Genomic DNA, 24,889 nt, shown 5'->3' with positions numbered 1-24,889 from the left:
CAACAAAACCCTTTTATTAAATATTCCGTTCATACAAGGAAAAGTTGCGTTTGCTTTTCGTACCGTACAATTCTCATACCTGATATCAAATTTGTTCTGTTGTATCAAAAATGGAGGTCCACGAAAATGATATTATAAAACATCGCCTCAACAACATCCCGTTAGTTTTAGAAGATGTTCATGAACTCCTCTACATTCTGTAACAAAAAAAAAAGTCTTTCGTTCGAAATTCATTTCAAAATTTCGGAGCAAACCACTAACGCTGACAACTCTAGGACCACTATACCATCATTTCGTCAATAAATGTCAGCATGAAAATCGAGCAAGATATTTATTACCAAACATTGGAGCGATTTTATAGTTCGTGTATGCCTTTCTTCCTTCATTTTTTTTTTCAACAGTCGATTCAATGAGAAGGTATTTAAAAGGATGGTATAGTATTGGTGGAGATGAGGATTTTTGAGGCATTAAGAAATAGCGTACAGAGCATACCATTCTAAGAGGAGTTGAAATTTTATTTGATGAAAATCGATTTTGGAATAGCAGAGACATCCAAAAACAAAATAAAACAAAACAATCGTAATAAACTGTGGGTCCCACACTTTATTAGGATCACTCTGTTTTGGATATCTCAGCCATTTCAAAATCAATTTTCATCACATAAACGCTAAATTCCTCGTGGAATTACATGCTCTTTCATATTTCATAAGAGGTTCCTCATCATCTCACCAAAAAAAAAAAGTGTTAGAAACATGAAGTTAGGCCTCAACCAAAACTATACGATCCCTTTAACATACGGGCTAATTTTGTGCATGTAGTGTCAGGCATCATGACAATATTGACACATCACTTCCGATCTGGATTTCAATCGAAATTACATTAATTCCACTTTTGAGGTATCATGAATATATATTCAGTTGGCCCTAATGATATCAGTGTTTTGATCTTGTCAACCAGCAGGTTAAAAGATGGAAACCCTTGAAAAACTTCTTCAAACATAGTTTTCATTCTGTAAATATTTTCAACTTCTTGGTATCTCAGAGACATCGCCTCAAAGACCGTTATCAAACATGCAGCAACCTCCAGCTTATACCCAACCTGGTTCTGGACAGGTAGTCTACACCACCAACCCTCAGCCAGCGCAGCCAACCTACTTGGTCCAGGTAAGTGACAATAAAGTTTAACATGCTTTTAACAAAAAAAAAAAAAAAGTTGTGGTTTTTCGTCGTCAAAGAAAAAACATCCTTTTTTCTCTCATTGATCGACAACGGAACGAAAAACTCTCAAGATTCGTAACCTAAAATAGTTGAGGTATTTTGTTTTAGTGAAAGTTATATACTAGACGTTTTGACATATCTAATGTGTAAATATTATATATATCTATATATATTGTGACGAACTCGCCTTCTCGTCGTGAAGTAAGAGAGTGTATTTGACTGTCTGTACAAATGCCTCCGCGAGCCGTGTCAGGATGGCCGAGTAGGCGGGGTTCGTTTTGTTGCAGTTTACAACGATCCCTTTAAATTATTAAAACTACTAGTCTGTATGCTACCATGTATTATGTTGTGTCAGAAGCAGCTCACCAACACAAGCGGCACACATACCAAGTTCAGCATCACTTAAAGTATGTCACTCCCAAGCGTCACTTGTAGAGAATGTTAAGTTGGTACACTTATTTTGTTACCAACTTTTGCTACCAACTCTTGCTACCAAGTTCTGATACCAAGTTTTGTTACCAACTCAGTCACGCTAACGTGGAACACCTTTCACAACCCATATGGTAGCACAGGTATCGTTGATGGCACGGGGTAAAGTGCTGTATCGCACCGTTACCAACTTCCTCAGGCGACGACTGGAACTTGGATTGGGCACAGGGCATATGCGACAAGTCACATTACCACTATTCCCGAAATCCAACGGCGACGACTGGAACTTGGATTGGGCACGGACTATGCGACAAGTCACATTACCATTATACCCGAAATCCAACGGCGACGACTGGAACTTGGATTTGGCACGGACTATGCGACAAGTCACATTACCATTATACCCGAAAATCCAATGACTTGCTAGTTGGTCTTCTCAGGAACGGCGCTCCAACTCAGGAACAAGTACCACCACTCTCCAAGCTGTTGTATTGTGGTAGAACTCTCAAGAAGACACAGTGGAGACAGCAATTCAGGAACACATGTACAGTTTATTACATATAGAATTGAACACTAACAACACATTGGAAATGTATCATACACGGGCTACTTGCTGCGGACTATGTCACACAACGGCCACTTTATATGCCTCTCCTCCTATCGCGGAATGAGGAGGCACTCCGCACGGCCGTAAGCGCAGCGAAAAATAACCGCAGCAGTCATTCAAATTATTTACAATGTTGGCGTAGTTATCAAATTCGTACAACGATTATACATTTTAGCAGTATCTCTTGTACATGGTTACTATAATTCGGCATGTATCACCGGTCTAAACCGGAGTTGGTATTAAAATAACCCAAACTTGCCCATGGCAAACAAGTAACCACATATTTAATAATAAATGTTAAAACTCATAATAATGCACTACCACATTAAAATGTTTGTCCAACATTCCCATAATGCGCCCATTTCTATTCTACCGGCACAATCGATTATGACAAATTGTAATCGAACGGTTAAATCGAATTTCGTTACAATATATATATATATATATATATATATATATATACATGTATATATATATATATATATATATATGTATATATATATATATGTATGTATGATGGATAGATGTGTGTGTGTGTGTGTATATATATATATATTATTATATTGTGACGAACTCGCCTTCTCGTCGTAAATTAAGAGAGTGTATTTGACTGTTTGTACAAATGTCTCCGCGAGCCGTGTCAGGATGGCCGAGTAGGCGGGGTTCGTTTTGTTGCAGTTTACAACGATCCCTTTAAATTATTAAAACTACTAGTCTGTATGCTACCATGTATTATGTTGTGTCAGACGCAGCTCACCAACACAAGCGGCACACATACCAAGTTCAGCATCACTTAATATATGTCACTCCCAAGCGTCACTTGTAGAGAATGTTAAATTGGTACACTTATTTTGTTACCAACTTTTACTACCAACTCTTGCTACCAAGTTCTGCTACCAAGTTTTGTTACCAACTCTGCTACCAACTTTTGTTACCAACTCAGTCACGCTAACGTGGAACACCTTTCACAACCATATGGTGGCACAGGTATCGTTGATGGCACGGGGTAAAGTGTTGTATCGCACCGTTACCAACTTCCTCAGGCGACGACTGGAACTTGGATTGGGCACGGACTATGCGACAAGTCACATTACCACTATACCCGACATCCAACGGCGACGACTGGAACTTGGATTGGGTACGGAATATGCGACAAGTCACATTACCATTATACCCGAAATCCAATGACTTGCTAGTTGGTCTTCTCAGGAAAGGCGATCCAGCTCAGGAGCATGTACCACCACTCTCCAAGCTGTTGTATTGTAGTAGAACTTTCAAGAAGACACAGTGCAGACAGCATATCAGGAACACATGTACAGTTTATTACATATAGAAGTGAACATTAACAACACATTTGAAATGCATCATACACGGGCTAATTGTTGCGGACTAAGTCACACAACGGCCACTGTATATGCCTCTCCTCCCATCGCGGAATGAGGAGGCAAACCCGCACGGCCGTTAACAAACAGAAAATTACCCGCAGTAGTCGTTCAAATTATTTACAATGTTGGCGTGGTTACAAAATTCGTACAATGATTATATCTTTTAACAGTATCTCTTGTATATGGTTACTATAATTCGGCATGTATCATCGGTCTAAACCGGAGTTGGTATTAAAATAATCTAAACTTGCCCATGACAAACAAGTAACCACATATTCAATAATAAATGTTAAAACTCATAATAATGCACTACCACATTACAGCATTTGCCAAACGTTCCAATAGTGCCCCCTTTCTATGCTACCGGCACAATCGATTATGACAAATTATAATCGAACGCGGTTAAATCGAATTTCGTTACATGGCTTCCCTCCCCATGCAGGCTTCGTCCCTGGAGCCGAACACATGAAGAAGCAAAAAGTGACAACAAAAATGTACTACTAGAAACATTATTGAACGTTTTGCTCCTTTGCAATACTCTACGTACAGTCCATAACAACGTTATGAGACAACTACAGTCTTTAGTTCAAAGCTGTCCAACTGTCATATAGATTAATAGTTCGTCGCAAACTCGTCTTATTAAGAGTTCAACAGTCTCTTCATTTGATTTCCTGTCCTGGCTGCTCCCTTGCAGCAGACAGGTCGACACGAGGGATGTCACATTTCACCCTGGCATGGTCTACCAGAATGAATCCGATGTATGACGAGAGGAACGGGCGTGCCCCAACGGAGAGCGGCTCCTCGACCGGGGTAGATAATCAGGTGGTCTTCCCGGTGACCGAGAATAGCGTGCAGGTGAGGAAGAGTCGTCACACCGGCGATGTCCACTAGGTAGCTTTCCCGCAACCACTGGTGCTGTCGCACTGACGCTGACACGTGTTCCTGCTCGGCCTGTAGAGAACACCTCTAAGTCGTCTCTCAGAAGCTGGTATGCCGATGAATTGCTTTCTGGGGGAGTTTCTGTCAAACTGCATTGACAGAAGTCCACCGGATGTGGCGGCACACGATTCTGAGATATGTCTTCGTCGAGAGGCGTGGTCTCCGTGTCATCCTCAGCAAGGCCGGTAAGGTTGGCTTCCTCTGTTCCTTTTACCAATGTTGGTGCTGTCGTTGCTGCACATTTCTGTCTCTCATTGTTTATACATGGGAGAGATACCCATGGAGTATGCAACTGCATGTTCTCAAAATCTAGCGTGGTTTCCAGACCAATCAAGAGATCCAGACCAAGGATGCCCTCAGCTCTTATGTCAGCTACTACCAAGTCAACATGGCACAAGCAAGAGCCAAGCTGAAGTTCCATGGTTGCATGTCCCTTTGTTTTCAACCGAGATCCATCTGCTTGACGAACGATGCTTGTCACTGGTTCAAGTGGTTGCTTTCGCTCGGGTCTCATTCGCAGGTACATTCCTTCTGAGACGTATGACTGCGATGCACCACTGTCTACCAGAAACATCACCTCCTGCCCATTCACGTTCAATTTCACGTACAGTCCTTTCTGGAACGTGGATGACAGAAGTGAAGCTGGGGAACTAGGTAGTGGCGGTTGAGATGTCTCTGGTTCGGGTGCCTCTCTGGCTGGTGTGCACCCGTCGTCTGAAGGATTCGTACCCTCCTTGGATGTGTCCTCCTTGTTGTCAGAAGGCTGACTATCCTCCTTCTGTTCGCTTTTAGGGAGTGTCTCAGTTTTTAATGCCAAGTCGTTTCTCGGCACTGGCGCTGGCTGCTCCTTCTCCCTCTTCTTTATTAATTCGCTGACTGCTTCGATCATGAGAGTGGTGTTATTTTCAGACACCCCCATGTATGTGTCAGCAGTGTCTTCATCCTTCACAGCCACGTCTTGTTCTTCGTCCTGTGACAACAAGACTCGGTTATACTGCCGACGGTCACTCTCCATCCGCAGGAAGGCTTCTGTGTTGAGAGCAGCTTGGATGGCCTCGTCGAGCGTACGAGGCTGAGCCCGGAAGAGGCCGATTCGGATATCCCGGTCAACTATAGCATCGAGAAAATGACCTCGAGCCAATTTATCTTGGCCCGCTTCCTCGAATTCAGGATATGCCATGGATGTAAGCTCGCGAATGCTCTGTCCAAGCTCCTGCAAACTTTCCTTCGGTCTGCGTCGTCTGGTACGCAGTTCTGCCAGGAATACTTCTGAATGCGAAACAGGTCCAAAGCGGTGCTTCAGGCGGTTCACGAGTTCTTGGTACGTCAACTGACGTCCCGTCTGCTGTGCTAGTACTTTGACAGCAGCTCCTTTCAAGCTGGCAGCCAAATATTGAAGAGCTTCCACTTCCGTCCAGCGGTTAACTCCAGCGCAAGCTTCGAAATGGCAAAGATAGTCCAGCACAGGTCCTTTGCCATCATATCTATCTGGTATGACAGCCGGTTTGCTGGTTCCGTTGCCCTGAACATCATAATGACGTCTCTGGTCCCAGAGCTCTGTTCGACGTCGCTGGTTCGGGCCAAACTGGTGTGGCATTACATCTGGTTGTCCTCCAAATGTAACAGACTGGTCACTTGTACGAGATGAATGCGACTGTTGCATTGGAGTTTGATGCTGCTGAGGTAGTAGCTTTGCCGACGGCGGAGCTGACAACTCCACCTCTCTATTCGCATCTCCAAACAGCTGAGGTGTCACCACTGGTGAGCGTGACAGTGACGACTGGTTAGGGCGCCCTTCAAGTGTCATCGGTAAGCAGCGTAAGTTAGAAACCGAAGTTGGTGCTACTCCAGTTTGTTTGCGCACCGACTCTGACACCTGAGCAATCAAGTCGTCGATTTCACTGATCTTGCTCTCCAGCAAAAGTGACAACTCCAACAATGGCGTTTCGCGTGCCATAATGAAAACACAGTTAACTACATTCATTCATACAAAAGTTACAAATAGGGATCCCACTCCTGACACCATGTGTGACGAACTCGCCTTCTCGTCGTAAATTAAGAGAGTGTATTTGACTGTTTGTACAAATGTCTCCGCGAGCCGTGTCAGGATGGCCGAGTAGGCGGGGTTCGTTTTGTTGCAGTTTACAACGATCCCTTTAAATTATTAAAACTACTAGTCTGTATGCTACCATGTATCATGTTGTGTCAGACGCAGCTCACCAACACAAGCGGCACACATACCAAGTTCAGCATCACTTAATATATGTCACTCCCAAGCGTCACTTGTAGAGAATGTTAAATTGGTACACTTATTTTGTTACCAACTTTTACTACCAACTCTTGCTACCAAGTTCTGCTACCAAGTTTTGTTACCAACTCTGCTACCAACTTTTGTTACCAACTCAGTCACGCTAACGTGGAACACCTTTCACAACCATATGGTGGCACAGGTATCGTTGATGGCACGGGGTAAAGTGCTGTATCGCACCGTTACCAACTTCCTCAGGCGACGACTGGAACTTAGATTGGGCACGGACTATGCGACAAGTCACATTACCACTATACCCGACATCCAACGGCGACGACTGGAACTTGGATTGGGTACGGACTATGCGACAAGTCACATTACCATTACCCCCGAAATCCAATGATTTGCTAGTTGGTCTTCTCAGGAAAGGCGATCCAGCTCAGGAGCATGTACCACCACTCTCCATGCTGTTGTATTGTAGTAGAACTTTCGAGAAAACACAAGTGCAGACAGCATATCAGGAACACGTGTACAGTTTATTACATATAGAAGTGAACATTACCAACACATTGGAAATGTATCATACACGGACTACTTGTTGCGGACTATGTCACACAACGGCCACTTTATATGCCTCTCCTCCTATCGCGGAATGAGGAGGCTAACCCGCACGACCGTGAACAAACAGTAAATTACCCGCAGTAATCGTTCAAATTATTTACAATGTTGGCGTGGTTACAAAATTCGTACAATGATTACATGTTTTAACAGTATCTCTTGTACACGGTTACTATAATTCGGCATGTATCATCGGTCTAAACCGGAGTTGGTATTAAAATAATCTAAACTTGCCCATGACAAACAAGTAACCACATATTCAATAATAAATGTTAAAACTCATAATAATGCACTACCACATTACAGCATTTGCCAAACGTTCCAATAGTGCCCCCTTTCTATGCTACCGGCACAATCGATTATGACAAATTATAATCGAACGCGGTTAAATCGAATTTCGTTACAATATATCAATATATATATATATATATTCATTTATTTATCTTATTTATTTATGATATTAAAAAATACCACCACTAACCTGCTCCTCTTCGCTTGTAGAATTCGGGACAGACACGGCCCTATGAGGAAGGCTGCTGCAGCGGCCTGTCCGAGAAATTTAACGCGCAAGGCGGGCTGATCACGGGTGTGGTGCAGCTTATCATCGCTGTCTTGTCCGTTATCCTCGGCGGCGTGTCATACGCCTTTCCGATCTACTGGTACGTTGGCTACAGCATCTGGGCTGGGCTGTTGGTGAGTTGTTTGTTTTAGCATCAAAGTCACTCTCATCAACATTTTCATCATTAGCAACTTTAACAACAGTTTTATTCTTGGTTATGATTCTTTCATATCTTCTCCTTACTAAATTTTTCTTCATCTAAATTCCACCACGGGTGACCCCGGACGAGCGTCTGCTACCAACTACATGTACACACTTGTGCGTTATCATACCATCCCCTCTAGTAGAGGCAAAACCCTGTTTCCCTTGCATGTAACATAAATGGGAGTTCTTGAATGTGAGAGGGTCACCACCCACTTTACCAGTGACTCACGTAAAAGATTCCTTCACTCATTTATGACAAAGAGCAGGGAGCATAATCAGCTGATAATCCGGTTTGCCTCAAGTACACGCAATAGGACCCTATTGCCTTCATGCCTCCAGCAGCAAGCATTATGATAAAGTGCAGCTGAATATGGGTTGAAGGGATGGCATACAGTATCTGTTGAGGTTATGATTCAGCTTTAACTATTTTCATGAGATACTCAGAGACCATTTTATAGAATGTTAAAGAGTGTCAAAGGGTTTCTCAGAAGACGACCGCCATAATAATAAACCGAATACAGTGAATTATCGTTTCAACTCAAGGGGGTCATGCGACTCTTTTATTCAACCAAAGTACGAAAAGGAAGAAAAAGGAAGAAAAATACAAAACAATTTTTTTTTTCGTATATAAACAAATTGTTATATTATCCTCCTTTCTGCTAAGTCCCTATATAAGCGCATGCATTTCTACGTATGAAAACCCCCCTATGAATCAAGTCCCTACATTATCCATGGCACTTTCCCGTTGTCGATAACCGCGCGATGCCTGTACAGGGTTGCTCATGCGAAGCCGGATCCTGGCGTCGGATACGCGGTTCACGCGAGGTGGCTGACGCCTGTTCCTGCAGTCCGTCGCGGCGTGCAGCGTATACGGGTGTGGCAGCACGGCGTGGCCGGATACACACGGTCGATTGGCGTGGGTATTGTCCGGTTCGCGTGTGTCTGCCTGGTTCTGTCCACAGCGGGGCGTGGGATTACTCGAAGACTCAAAGACTGGGCGGTATCCGACTCCGGATACGTCCTCGGACAAGTCCGGATACTCAGTGCCTGGATACGGACGGAGCTTCTCGGTTCCTTTTCCTTTTTGAGTGACGGCCAGCGGTGTCTACGGGGAATGCACCAAGCGACGCAGCCGAATTAAATGCAATGATGCTCAGGCCCTGTTCTTGGCTTGTCCACCCGTCTGCGCACCTTCTCGCCAGCAAGCCTCAAATGCAACTGTTCACTCTCACTGCTCACTCACTTCACACTCACACCCTAACCATACATTCCTGTCACATACTATTCAAATCGTATTTAAATTATTATTCCAAAATATTTGTCTCCAGATCACCAGCTCCCTCTATTGACACCAAAACAAACTATACTCTATCACCAATGTCAGATTCATTTTGACAATTTACCCCCTTTTTCAGAAAATATTTTGGTGAAATTAGATTGCCCGTGTGACATTATCATTCTACGTACTCTGTGTATAAACAGAAAAAAACGCTGGATTGGACATTTTTCTGTTACACCTTTTCATCCTTGTCACTGTTTACCTGACTCCTTACTGATCAGTGCTACTGCTGGATGCGACTCATGTAGTCGGCTCCAACGTTCTCCTTCCCCTTGATAGCTTCGATCCGATAACGGAACGGCTGCAGAGCGAGAGCCCACCGCATCACTCGTCCGTTGGCGAGCTTGCCTCGCCGCATCGCAAGGAGGGGCTCGTGGTCGACTTCGAGGACGAACTCCTTCCCGTAGAGATACGGCTCGAACTTTTGCACTGCCCATATGACAGCAAGACACTCTCTCTCAATCGTCGAGTATCTTCGCTCTCGATCGAGCAACTTCTTGCTGGCAAACGCTACTGGGAACTTTTCGTCGTCAAATTCCTGAAGTAGCACAGCACCGATTCCGTTCTCCGAAGCGTCAGTTCGGAGGAAGAAGGTGCGATCGACGTCTGGGAGATGCAAAATGGGCGCATTTGCAATCTTCCCCTTTAGACACTTGAACGCATTTTCTTGCGCTTCCCCCCATCTCACCTGGTTTGGTGCCCCCTTCCGAGTCAGATCGGTGAGGGGTACCGCGAGGGCCGCGAAGTTCGGCACGAACTTTCTGTAATAGTTCGCTAGGCCAAGGAATGAGCGGAGTTGCCTCTTGGTTCGCGGTCGTTCTGCTTGCTTGATGGCCTCTACCTTCTCGGTCCGCGGCTGGATCTTGCCTCTGCCGAGTTGATGCCCAAGAAACTCCAGGCTCTCTTGCCCAAGCAAACACTTCGACGGTTTTGCCTTCAGGCCTGCGTGGCGGAGACGCTTGAAAAGCTCTCGCAGAACCTCCAGGTGTTTCTCCCATGTGGTAGTGTGCACTAAGATGTCGTCAATGAAATTGTGCACGCACTCCATCCCTCGAAGAAGCTGTCGCATGATTCGGCTAAAACTAGCAGGGGCGTTTATCAACCCGAACGGCATGGTTCGGAATTGGTATAAGCCGTTTGGCGTCACGAACGCCGTGAGGGGCTTAGCCCTCTCTGTAAGCGGAACCTGCCAGTAGCCTTTGGTCAGGTCTAGCTTACTGAAATAATTGTCGTTCGCCAGTTGGGCGAAGATCTCATCTTGGTCGGGAATAGGCTCGGCATCTGGTACCGTGACCAAGTTGAGTTTGCGAAAATCGCAACAAAATCGGTTCGTACCATCCGATTTTTTCACCAATACTATCGGTGAAGCGTAAGGCGACGATGATGCTTCGATCACTCCGAGATCGAGCATTTCCTTTACCTCGTCGTCGACTACTCTACGGAGAGCATGCGGAAGCGGGTACGGCCGGGACTTGATCGGTCGTGGATCAGTTAACTCGATGTCGTGGCAACCTAGATTCGTCACGCCAGGCAGATCAGTCAGGACATCGGGAAAGTTTCCGATCAGTCTCCTCAACTGTCGGCTCTGTTCGTCAGACAGAGTGCTGCCTAACTTTACGTCGGCTACCGTCTGCGTCTGCTTGAGTGTTGGCGTCTGGATGAGGTGCTCATTCGACGTGGGTTCGGGGCCGAGGTCGTCGACGTCCTCGTCTTTCTCGTCTTCCTCGATGACGGATACGCCAGCGACGTCGTGGCTTACCAGTCCTGCTGCATCTTCGTCGTGGCGGCGATGATACTGCTTGAGCAGGTTGGCATGAAACGTCGTCGTCCTCGTCCCGAGGTCGATCCGGTAGTCGAGCTTTCCAATCTTGCCTACTACCTTAAAGGGGCCCTTCCAGTGCATTAAGAGCTTGTTATGGTCGGTTGGTAGCAGCAATAGTACCTCATCTCCGACTTTGAATGACCTGGGTCTCGCCTTCCTGTTGTATTGCTCTCGGTACCTGTCATGGGACTGTTTCAGATGTTCATGCACCATTTTGCATGTGTCCTCCAGTTTCTCCCTGAGATCCATGACATACTGATATGTCGATTTTGTTTCTGGCTCTGGGTTGTCGTCGGTCCATAGCTCCTTCACAATCATCAGAGGTCCGCGTACGGCTCGTCCGTACAGGAGTTCAAATGGCGCAAATCCCGTACTCGCCTGTGGAGCCTCTCTGTAGGCAAACAACAACGCGTCAATGTACCGATCCCAATCCTGGGGACGCTCTTCGCACATTTTCTTCAACATCTGTTTCATGGTCCCGTTGAACTTTTCCACCAGACCATTACAGGCCGGGTGGTACGGAGTAGTGGTGATGTGGCGGATGGACATCAGTCTGCTCACCTCCTTCATTACGTCGGACATGAACTGCGTTCCGCGATCCGTTAACATCTCATGTGGGAAGCCTACTCGTGAGAAAATCGTGAACAATGCTTCCGCGACTGACGTGGTGTCGATGTTTCTAAGGGGTACTGCTTCAGGATAACGAGTGGCGTAGTCCATGAGTGTCAGTATGTATCTGTTCCCGCGTGACGTCACCGGCACGATTGGACCCACAAGGTCTACTGCCACGCGATGAAATGGTTCGTCTATCAAAGGCGTGGTTCCGAGGGGGACTTTGCTCACCTTCCCTTTCTGCAAAGAACGCTGACACACATCGCAGGATCTGCAGTACCTGACTGTGTCTGCTCCAATGCCGGGCCAGAAGAAGTTTTGCAAAATCCGCTCCGTTGTCTTGTGTGCGCCGAGATGGCCTCCGAGTATCGACTCGTGTGCTAGACTCAGAATCTGACGTCGATATTTGCGAGGAACCACCAGTTGGTTCGAGACTTCCTGCCGCTCGCCGCATCCTGCTCTGAACTCGCGATACAGCAAGCCCTTTTTCGCAATGAAGCGTGACTGATTCCCATTTCGGCTCGTCTTCACCTCACTACTCTCCGCTTGTTGTCGAATTTTCTCCAACGATTCATCATTGCTCTGCTCACGACGAAACTCGTCGGCTGTTGCAATGTCTGCCTGCCGTGGCACTTTCATCGCTCGTTGAGGTTTGGCTGCCTCCCTGCGCTGTGCCCTAGTCTCCACGGCTAGCCCACTATCCGCCTGCCAGCTGCTATCCGGGTTGTTAGGCTCACGAACACCTGCAACATTGCCCAGAATAACATCGTACACAGGGTTATTCATGCACAGTACTTCTAACTCACCAACGAAGAAGGGAGAATCGATCATGACTGTGGCGACTGGGAACTGCTTCTCGGAGCCGTCGATCAGGATGCATGTCCGTTGCGATCCGGTCATCTGATCCGCTCTCACCAATTCCGTGCGCACCACCGCTGTCGAACAACCGCTGTCACGTAGTACGTCCACGTGCGTTCCGTTTACTATGCCTTTTCTCACAGGCATAGCTCTAACTGGCTGCTCTCCACACGCAACACTCATCAGAGGCAGATCCGAATCCGCTATCCGGATATCCGGACTTGGCTCTGCACAAGAAAAACATGAATCGATTACGAGGCATGCGTTACCGTGCTCTGACATTTGACGCTTACCCTCTGAACCGCTGCTACGAGTCGATACCCGGCTAACATCTGTCTCATCCGGTCGACCAGCTTTTGCTCCGGTTCGCATTTCCGGAGTGCGGTTGTCGGGCTTCTTGTCGTCAGCTTTCCGGTTCGGATCCGGTTTCTGTCCACCCTGGATTCCGACTGCAGCCTTTTCTTTCCTGGTCTCTCGGCTTCTGCAATACCTGGCGATATGCCCCTTCTTTCCGCAGATGAAGCATCCGTCCGGGCGGGGAGTCGTTGCTCCTCCCGGTTGGGGTCGAGCATCACCTGTGGAAGTGTTAGTACGAGATTCAGGTTTAATGTGACCTCGGGACTTACCACCCGTCTGCCCTCCGAGATGCCATCCCGAGCGGGCCTCAATGAACCTGTCGGCGATATCCACGAAGTCGTCTATGTCAGTCGGCTGTCTCTCTTTAATGAACGTCTCCATATCCTTGGAGCAGACGTTGTAGAACTGCTCGATGAGCACCAGTTGCACCATCTCCTCGAAGGTTGGCTTGTGGCCGGATAGCTCCAACCATTTCTCGAGATAGCTCCGTATCCGTATCACGAACTGCGCTGCTGTCTCTCCCGTTTCCGGCTTTGCCCCACGGAATTTCCGCCTGAAGCCGTCGCTAGTGAGAGAGTAGCGCTTGAGTACTGCTGCCTTTACTCGGTCGTAGTCTTGTGCCTCGTCGTCATCCAGTCTCGAGTATGTGTCTAATGCTTTACCTGTCAAAAGAGCACTCAAATGAACGGCCCACACATCACGTGGCCAGTGCTGAGCATTAGCGTACCGTTCAAACCTGTGTAAATACACATCTAGATTATCTTTCCCACACTGAAATGCTGGAAGTTTTGGAGCCCTAACTGTATTTATTTGAACTCGGTTACTACCTCCCTCTTCTAACCTAGCCTGTTCTAACTTAAGTTTCAGTTCAGTCAGTTCCTTCTCTTCCTTCATCCTCTGTCGCTCTTCCACTCGTGCCTCTCTCGCCTTGTCCTGTTCCGCCTTAATAAACTCTTGCAACTCTGTCCCCTCTAACCCTAAGGTCTGCCCTACCTTGGCTAACTTTTCTAGATCCATCACAATCACTCTCTTACTCTCGCACAGGGTTGACTTACCAACAGAGCCTCACCGGCAGAACATATACCCGGCACTTCCAAAAGCAGACGAGCGCGTGAACGACGGTGCTTTCCCCGTGGGCACAGGCCGGAAGAAGAACTAAGTGGAAGCTGAAACGCAATCAAAATATCCACAAAGTTATACCCTGGATTATCAGGCTACAATTACAAATATATCCTCACAGCAGTAATTAAATTACTATCAACTGGGAGAGATTAATTACAACTATCGAGACAATAGTGTCACCTATCCGATACCCCCTCTAACAATTTAGAATTATTTCGATAGGTCCCTTCGTGGTCGCCAATTATTGTCAAAGGGTTTCTCAGAAGACGACCGCCATAATAATAAACCGAATACAGTGAATTATCGTTTCAACTCAAGGGGGTCATGCGACTCTTTTATTCAACCAAAGTACGAAAAGGAAGAAAAAGGAAGAAAAATACAAAACAATTTTTTTTTTCGTATATAAACAAATTGTTATATTATCCTCCTTTCTGCTAAGTCCCTATATAAGCGCATGCATTTCTACGTATGAAAACCCCCCTATGAATCAAGTCCCTACATTATCCATGGCACTTTCCCGTTGTCGATAACCGCGCGATGCCTGTACAGGGTTGCTCATGCGAAGCCGGATCCTGGCGTCGGATACGCGGTTCACGCGAGGTGGCTGACGCCTGTTCCTGCAGTCCGTCGCGGCGTGCAGCGTATACGGGTGTGGCAGCACGGCGTGGCCGGATACACACGGTCGATTGGCGTGGGTATTGTCCGGTTCGCGTGTGTCTGCCTGGTTCTGTCCACAGCGGGGCGTGGGATTACTCGAAGACTCAAAGACTGGGCGGTATCCGACTCCGGATACGTCCTCGGACAAGTCCGGATACTCAGTGCCTGGATACGGACGGAGCTTCTCGGTTCCTTTTCCTTTTTGAGTGACGGCCAGCGGTGTCTACGGGGAATGCACCAAGCGACGCAGCCGAATTAAATGCAATGATGCTCAGGCCCTGTTCTTGGCTTGTCCACCCGTCTGCGCACCTTCTCGCCAGCAAGCCTCAAATGCAACTGTTCACTCTCACTGCTCACTCACTTCACACTCACACCCTAACCATACATTCCTGTCACATACTATTCAAATCGTATTTAAATTATTATTCCAAAATATTTGTCTCCAGATCACCAGCTCCCTCTATTGACACCAAAACAAACTATACTCTATCACCAATGTCAGATTCATTTTGACAAAGAGCATACAGTTCTAAGAGGAATTCAAAGTTTATTTGATGGAATTCGGTTTTGAAATGGTCGAGATGTCCAAAAAACCAAGTAAAACAACATCCTTAACAACATCCTTAACAGGTGGGTTCCACCTTTTATTATGATATCTTTGTTTTTGGATATCTCAGCCATTTAAAAACCGAATTCTCATCGAATAAACGTTGAATTTATCCTAGAATTGTACGCCCTTAAATATTTCATGAAGTCGTTTCCAAGTACCTCGCAAAAAGTTAAAAGCTGTTTCCTCACCTCAAACCAATACTATACAAGCTCTTTAACAAACCGTTTTATCTTGTACAGTGGAAAAAGTTAAAAACCATACAAAGATAAACAAATATTGCCATCGATGGTAAGCTATTCTCTGTAACCGACTGACAACACCAGTTTCTCCTTTCACACAAAGTGTCTTTGTATTACCATTGCAACTGTAGTTATTACAACAGGAAAATTATTCAGGTGCAAGTTTCTTCACTTTGTCTCTACAAAAAAAAAAAATATATATATATATCGCAAGAGCTGATCTGTAAATTGAAAAACATGTCTGAAAAAAGGAACCGGTGGGACCCGAACCTGTCATCTACAAGTTTAACTTGTAGAGGGGGACAAAGTGAAGAAACCTGCACCTGAACCTTCACCCCTCTGAATAATAATTATCTTTCTCTCAGGAAAATCACTTTCGTCAGTTTGTGTGAATGATGTGATTTTTGGCAATTATGTGGGATTTTCGAGAATACACTTTTATTGCTTCTATCCCCTTTTTTCCCCTTCCACAGGGTTCCTTTATTGAATAATATCATACACACAAATATATACAAAAAGAGATATGTATGTACATGCAGATTTAACACATGATATTCTTGGCCATTCTAAATACAATAAGAACAGCAAACAGTTACAAAAATCAATTATAAATTGCAAATTCTTTTCAAAGTGTCAGAAAATTACCTGACAAATCATTTCATAAGAAAACACAATCAGAAACATTTAGTAAAATGTAACCACTTTTTCATAAATTTCTTTTCTTTCAGATTTGTTTTACATATACTTTTCCATATCATAATAACTTTTTATCGCTGACATGATTTGTTCAATAACTGGCAAACAATTTTTGCATTTGGCTGTAAAAATTTCTTTCCTTACTATAATCATAATGCAATTGAGGGCACTTTTATTACGTCCATAAAAACCAAATATTTTATTTTGATTTGTGAGCTTAATATGAATAGCATTACGGGACAGCCAAAGCTCAAGTTTTGACCATATCTCGTTTAAATATATACAAGAACAAAATATATGCATAATTGTTTCTTCGCTGTTATTACAAAAAGTACATAAGTTATCTGTTACTAATTTAAATCTCAATAAAGCGTCTTTCATATAAAGAATTCTATTTAGCATCTTGAACTGAAACCATCTCATGTTTACATCGACAGTTGAATAAAAGGGAATTTGGTAATAAAAACTCCAAATGATATTGTCAAAATCAAACTCCTGTTTCCATTTTATAAGACTTTTACATTCCTTTGTCTTATGTTTCAAGAAAGCCTGGTAGATATGTGCACAACCTTTTTTCACTTTCAGTATTAAAAACAATGTTTCAGGGATAATACATGTAGGTTCCATAATCTTAGGTATGACATTTTTATTATAACCAAATCGAATAGCATTACACAAACCATAATATTGAAGAAGTTTACTTGTACATTGTATTTACGTTGAAAATCAAAATATGAAAGAAATTTTCCATCTGTTTCTAGAACATCATTAACAAAACGTACCCCCTTAGCACACCATGACTTATAATAAATTACATTATCATTAACTTGTATTCTAGGATTGTTCCAAAGGGGTTGACATGCGATATTATCTACAATGGACTGAGTTAAATCTGAAAAGGCTAATAATATCTCTTTCCAAAATGGGTTGCGCATTGAAATGGCTAATTCTTTGTAATGTTCAGCCCCCATGAATAAGTGGAGAGATGTGTATGATGGAGGCAAGAATGATTGGAACATACGTAAAATGAAATTTTCGTTACTTGGATAACAAAAGAATCTTCTTATCCATGATATTCTGAGTGATTTAGAATGTATAAAAATATCTGTCCTTTTAACCCCACCATCACTGTATAATTGGCACATTTGTTTCCTACTTATTTTATCAGGTTTATCGTGCCATATAAATTTATAAAAAGATCGGTTAACATCATTCATAATTTCGAATTTTGGTTCTGGAAGAGATAAAAGCAAATAATTCAGTTTGGGTATCAATAAAGATTTTACTATCGTTACTCTCCCTAATGGAGTCAATGTTCTTTTCAGCCATATCGCTATCTGACGTTTTATCTCTTTAACCTTTTCTTGATAATTGTGATTAACCATTTCAGATAATTTAACTGAAAAATCAATGCCCAGGTACCTGAAATATCCTTCAGATATCCAGTTTAATTTGTACTCGTGTAAAATCTCTTTTTTGAAAGTTCTGTTCTTCCCAATCCATATTACTTGAGTTTTAGTTACGTTAATTTTGAGGTTGGACATATTTGCAAATTCATTAAGTATTGTAAGAGCACTTTGTAAATCCTGTAGAATTGTAAATTCTATCCCTTTTTGGTAACTGTCGAATAGAATAGTTTCGCCTCGTTAGAAACATATTCATATGAGAGCTAATCAAGGTAATACAGTATGATCATTAATTTTCGTCTTTTGAAGCTCACGATGATAATACAATGTAACGTATCCTATATGTTTTTTTTTTTGAAATGCCTCAACGAGTATCAATTTAGTGAGAAAACATTCAACTTCCATCAAAATCTGTATGATTCCCACTGCATCTATCCTATATGACACAAATCTCTAAATCATTTTTTCGTTCCACACATGATATTAACTTTGGCTATTTTTAGGAAAGGAAGTACGGTACTGCATAGTGTGGCATTACCTCTTTTAATGGTCTTCTGGACATTCAATATGTTTTCCTCTTTTTATTTTCTTTCTCTCTGCTTTCGATTAGTTTTTCCTACCTGCAGGCATCCTCGGAATCTTTACCAAAACTCGACGAACTGGTGTGGTAAATCAAAATTTCATTTAATTCTATTTAGTTTAGTTCAGTTCAGTGCAATACAGTGGACTGCCGTTATAACGAAGTCTTCGGGACCGGTAGTTTTCTTTCGTTATATCGAAATTTCGTTATATCTGAACAAATAAACAATAAAGACCATAGCGAGGATAACGTTGCGGCCTGAATTTTTACTTCGTTGTAAACGGAATTTCGTGATAACGGGAGTGCACTGTACATTTTAATAAATTGAATCAGCTAATTAGTCATCCTCTCAGATTGGAAAATGAAACAGAAAAAATTCAGTTCAGTCCCATTCAAGTCATTCGCAAATCGACAAAATTTTAAAACATGTACTCATGACACATATTGATAAATGATATTGTCGATATAAATGATTTGTAAGAAATACTCTTATACAAGATACAAATACGAATACTATTAATACGAGTACGAATATTATGATATGTCACCAAAAAATGTCTGTGCAAAGAGTAGATAACAAAAGAAACAATGCACAATTTGCAAGGTTACAACTTACAGCTTATAACTTAAAACGATGATGGAAAGGGGTGACCCACGGTAAAGCAGAGCTTGTCAAACATGGATGATTCCAGACATTGCCTGAAGACAACAAAGGGATAGTGTTGTTCGCAGCATAACACCCTGTGTTCTTCAAAAGCATTGAAAAAAAACTTTGGAAAAAGGGATAAAATTATGGTAATATGGACCTTCCCATGTCTTGATGGCGCAGTGAAATTGCTGCAACCACAATGATGTATTTTCATGTTAATTAGTTGGATGGTTGCCGTTCACTCACAACACCCCTATTAGTACTATAACTATACTATGTATCTATTCATCCCATATTGTCACTGACTGACTAAAAAAAAACAACAACAACCTCTGCAACAATCATGATACTTCAATATATATATTAGGAAGAAATCTAACGTAATAAAACTCAGCGATAATGAAGAAATAGAACCTAAAACTTGTAAATGACTTATTGCTTTCTTTACTTATTATTACTTGTTTGCTTGTTTGTTTGTTTGTTTTTCCAGATCGTCAGCTACCTTATTGTTTCAATCCTGTGTAGCCTTCAGGCCGTAGGAATGCTCGCGTACGAGGCAATAGCGGCTGGCGCGTCCACCTCTCTTACCGCCGCCTGTGACTATTACTTCTATTATGACTATTGTAGGAGTGACGTAAGTTGATGAATTCGATGCCTTCATGGGGGGGGGGGGGGGGGGGGCTGGAAAACAACAATAACTTGACCAAACTATCAGGACAAACGATGTTTTTTTTTTTTTATTTCCTTCCAATCTGTTTGGTTCGTATCTTTAATCGCGATCATGATTATGCGCAGGAAGTATTTCAGTTAGATTTCATTCTGTTTTGAGATCGGCAATCGGTATAAACCTTTATTTTCGTGGTGTAGCTCTTGATATAGCAACATTATGATAACATCTGTCATTCAGATTTCCCTTTTAGTTGAAATTTTCTAGCTGCTGAGGTTTTTATCTCATTATTCTATATAATGATGTGCAAATTCCTATTTTGCTATTTTAGACCATGATTAAAGCTACTACACAACATTTGAACTTACTTTCCATTTTTGTCAATGTTTCGAAGGCTTATTCTATACAAAATGATATCATGGACGAATTTTTGACGTGCCGTTAATATCAACAAATATAAAGACATACCTAATTTTACATGCAATAAAAAACTAAAAATGCAGTTCGGTTTCGATGTACAAACTTCTTGCATGCGGCAATTAGGAAGGTAACAAATATTTGCAGTGAAGACTATCGGCATATTGATTTTTGTTCATCGTTTTCAAGAAAAAAAAAATGCAGCAATTAAGGAAACAACAGCAGCGTTGCAAACACATCTGAGGGACATTCTATAATATCGTCCCTTACTGTCATGTAGTATTATTGACACCATTATGCCCATTGGTATGAATGAACCTGAGTTTATATCAATGGTTAATAGTAATTCTTTGAAATTCAGTATCATTTTGAGCGTAGAAATGAATAAGGCAAACACCGAACTCCATGTATGCAGGGCCCTATGTCTGCATGTATGTTTGTATGCATGTATGTATGTATGCATGGTGCTTCCACTAGATTTGCTCCTGCGACAATTGCTCCCATGAAATCTGTACACGCTAAGCCAATCATAAATTCTACTCACATACATAACCTAACCCTAATCCTAATCCTCATATCAAACTAAACCTAGGACCCTATCGCAACCCTAACCCTATATTAACCCTAAGATCTTGGAGAAAATTGCACCGGAGAAATATTGTCGCCGGAATGACGTGTTACCATGCATGATATGTACATTATAATTATAATATGTATGTGTTTAAAGGCATAATTTACCATTTGCAGATAAAACAGAAACCAAGCCTTAGTGCTTCAAAATAGTTCTAAAATGTGAGTTAGGGATGGAAACAACCAATGAAAAAATGTTTAGTCAGCATAACCAATGTTTAGTCTAGTTAGATATACAAAATGTAAACAAATAAAACAAATGTAAACAAACTAACCAAAATGTAAGCATGATAAAAACATTTCCTAGACTAAACCGTCTACAGTTATGGCTTATTGAGAAAAATAATGATATCTCCTAATGTTTTAGGCTTTATTGCAATTTTTTACATGTTAGGATGTTTTGTGATACAACTGACGGCAATGAATGTGATAACATGGACATTTTTAAAACCACTACTCCCAAAAGTAAGCAGTACCTTTAGCTATGCTCATATTTATGTGTATATCTGGCCAATTAGCTATAATTCCCTTTATTCATTCACCCGTTCATACATACATACATAATATGCATGCATACATACATACATATATTCATTCCTTATTCATTTCTCTATTACCTATTTATTCATTTACTTATTTATTCACTTACTTATCTAGCTATCTACCTATTTATCTATTTATTTATTTACTTTCTTTTCTGTCTCTCGTAACTGTCAACGGTGAAGGGCTCCATTGCCGTTCACGCCATACTTGCGATCCTCGCCTTTGTTGAGCTCGTCGTTTCCATCGTCGGCGCCGCCCTGTGCTGCGGGGGCCTGCGATGCTGCTGTGCCGGTCAAGTTACCTCCACCACCACTACGGTTGGTATACTCGTACTGAAATCATGGCTTGGCGTCCTACGTCTGTGGATTAATGCTACATAGGCCTACTCGCTGCCACTATGTCATGTTTTCATGTAAAAGAACGCATGCGATACAAAGGAAGAGAGGGACATTACTCATTTTTCAAAAAGTCGACGTTTTTAGGTATCATTATCTTCTAAACAAATGGTTTCCTTTTCTGCTCCAGTGAAAGTTTAAAGGGACCGTATAGTTTTGGTTCAGACCTAACTTCAGATTTCTAGCATTTTTGTTTGTTTGTCTGTGTGAGAGATATTGAGAAACCTCTTATGAAATATGAAAGAGCATGTAATTCCTCAAGGGATTCAACGATTACTTGATGAAAATAAGTTTTGAAATGGCTGAGATGTCCAAAACAGAGCAATCCTATAAGTGGGACCAACCTTTTGTTAGGATTGCTTTGTTTTATAATGTCTCATCTTCATTTTCATCTGATAAACTTCGAATTCCTCTCAGAATGGTATGCTCTGTATTATTTCACAAGTGGATTTTGAGTATCTCACAAAAAAGTTATAAGCCCAATCCTCATCTCCACCATTACTATACCATCTCTTTGACATGTTTCATCTGCCAATAGTCTTACTAATACTTCTCATCCATATAACCCAACCAAAACCTTTGGAAGAAAAGGTCACTGTAGACTCATCACTCAAAGTTGTCAGATGAGCAGCAGATTCTGCATTGGCACTTGGTCCTCTCCCTTTGATATGAAAGGAAATGATATGATATGATATGATATGATATGATATGATATGATATGACATGACATGATATGATATGATATGATATGATATGATATGATATGATAAGATATGACATGATATGATATGATATGACATGACATGATATGATGTAAGAAGAATTGATATGACATGATATGATATGATATGATATGATATGATATGATATGATATGATATGATATGATATGGCATGGCAACATATTTCATAATTTTCAAACATGGCTACGAAGTTATGGTTATGGTTTACTGAGAAAAAATAGTAATATCTTATTATATTTTAGGCTTTATCGCGATTTTTAATCTGGCAGGATGTGTCGTGATACCACTGACTATATTATGCATCAAATGTGATTACTCGAACATTTTTAAATCACTGCTCCCAATTGTAAACAGTACCTTTAATTGTTTGGAAGGCTCAATGGAAACTTAACTGTAGATGCAAAGCCTTTCATATAACCAATACATACCGTCAACATGATTTTCCATTCTTGAGTGACAGTCGCAGCATCTCAAATTGCTGTATATTAACACTTAATTGTTCGATTTAATTTGTTATCTCTCTACTTCGCTTGTTCCCCCTCCACCCCTGTCTCTTTCTCTAAATATATTTACATCATTGCTAGGTCTACTACAATGGCCAAGCACAGCCTCAACCGAACCAGGTCGTTGTCCAGTCAGCGATGAACGGACAACAGGTTGCATATCCTCAAGGTAAAAACAAACAAACAAACAAACAAACAAACAAACAAACAATGAAATAAACGACAAACAAACAAATAAATAAAAAACAAAAACGAAATACCCAGAAATGAGAGTGATGACGAAATTCAGTAAGTGAGAAACAGCGAGAGTCATTTTGATCTAAATCCTTCGCCGGTGTGAAGTTTTGTGATCACCTTTGGCGGTAATTTTCAAGTAGAAAATATGAATGTTTTAAGATTTTGGCGGATAAAGATATTGCGATCATGCTTTATAAATGCATTCAAGGAAGGAAAAATTGAAAATATTTCCTTGTTCTATTTTCATATCATACTATCTTTAGTTGGATATCAGGAAATTTTTGGAAGATATTCAGGTTTCATTTACCCTTATGTGCTTTAAGACATGAATGTATTATTTTTGTCATCTCCTGCGCGTGAGACCTAAAGGGGATGGCTAGTAACTGATCAGTGGGAATCAGTGGGAATGCTGGGGGATGATTGTTCCAATTCTTGTGGGATTCATTTAAGAGTACATTACATATCTATTGTTGTCTGAAAATTATTTGCTTCAGAACGGTCTCATATTCAAGTAATATGCAGTTTAATGCCCCGTCACTGTACAGGCATGCTAACCTGGAAACATTAAACTGCACATTACTTGAATATGAGACCATTGTGAAGCAGATAATTTTCACACAGCAATAGATATATAATGTATACTCTTAAATGAATCCCACAAGGATTGGAACAATCATCCCCCAGCATTTCCACTGATTCTCAGTGATCAGTTACTAGCCATCCCATTTAATGAGGATGTGACCTTTTTTTGTTTATCTAAAATCCAACAGGGAAATACTAGAGACCACGCAGCCAGAGAAGCCTGAGACGGTACACGCTTAAGACTGACGATTCTTTGTATACAATGATGAACGGAGACATCTTGAAGACGCACAATTTCGTGTGCCGACTGATCAAAGCATGGATATTAAGAAATTTGCAAAAGTGTTGTAACTACTACAATGGAGCTAATATTTATCAGGATTAAGCCACCTGAATTTTAAGATACCTGTGGAAGGCGTCGCATCAAATCGCAAAATGTTTGAGGCTGCTTTTTAGCTATATTATTCTTATCTAGTTTTTGCTATATTATTCTTATCTAGCACTGTTAGCAAGGAATATCTTTTTAAAGTGCCATGTCTGTTAATATTTCTCATTTCTAACCATTACTACGAAAGTTAAGATATGTAATCATTGATGTGTCATTATGTATCATTAGGATGCTCTCTCTTCATTCCCTGTTATTTTTTTTCTCTCTCTATCTATCTATCTATCTATCTGCCTATCTACCTATCTATCTATCTATCTATCTATCTATCTACATATTTGTCTATCTTTAGGAAAAAAGGAGTAAAGAAAGTAAGGCTTGATGTGAATTGTACTTTGAGAGATTTTCCTGATGCGGTAGAAACAAAAGAAGAAGAAAAGTCTACAAGCTTTGATTTGCAACTGATTGACAAATTGTCCTACATCGACGTAAAATAAGCACTGAATTGATTAGTGTTTTTAGTAGTATATAGCCATGATAAAAAATCATGGGCGTACATACTCGAGCAGGATTCGAACATACGACCTCCTGGTTCGAATCCTGCTCGAGTATGTACGCCCATGATTTTTTATCAT

At 41.9% G+C, this 24,889-nt stretch overlaps 1 protein-coding gene across 1 annotated transcript; it reads left to right on the top strand.

The window, feature by feature from the left end:
• Nucleotides 1-983: 983 nt before the first annotated feature.
• On the top strand, nucleotides 984-24,790 carry LOC139737041 (uncharacterized). The gene is made up of 7 exons (XM_071647719.1): nucleotides 984-1,163; nucleotides 7,945-8,136; nucleotides 18,535-18,591; nucleotides 19,644-19,787; nucleotides 21,593-21,727; nucleotides 23,132-23,219; nucleotides 24,058-24,790. Exons 1-7 carry the CDS (start codon nucleotides 1,071-1,073, stop codon nucleotides 24,066-24,068), a joined length of 720 nt encoding a protein of 239 aa, XP_071503820.1. The 5' UTR covers nucleotides 984-1,070; the 3' UTR covers nucleotides 24,069-24,790.
• The last annotated feature ends 99 nt before the right edge of the window (nucleotides 24,791-24,889 follow it).

Source organism: Diadema antillarum, unplaced genomic scaffold, assembly GCF_040938485.1.
Source record: "Diadema antillarum isolate AM-2024a unplaced genomic scaffold, OU_Dant_1.0 seq00000676_RagTag, whole genome shotgun sequence".
NCBI classification, from domain to species: domain Eukaryota; kingdom Metazoa; phylum Echinodermata; class Echinoidea; order Diadematoida; family Diadematidae; genus Diadema; species Diadema antillarum.
Note: the sequence above shows the minus strand (reverse complement) of the source record. Positions and strands in the feature narration are given on the sequence as shown.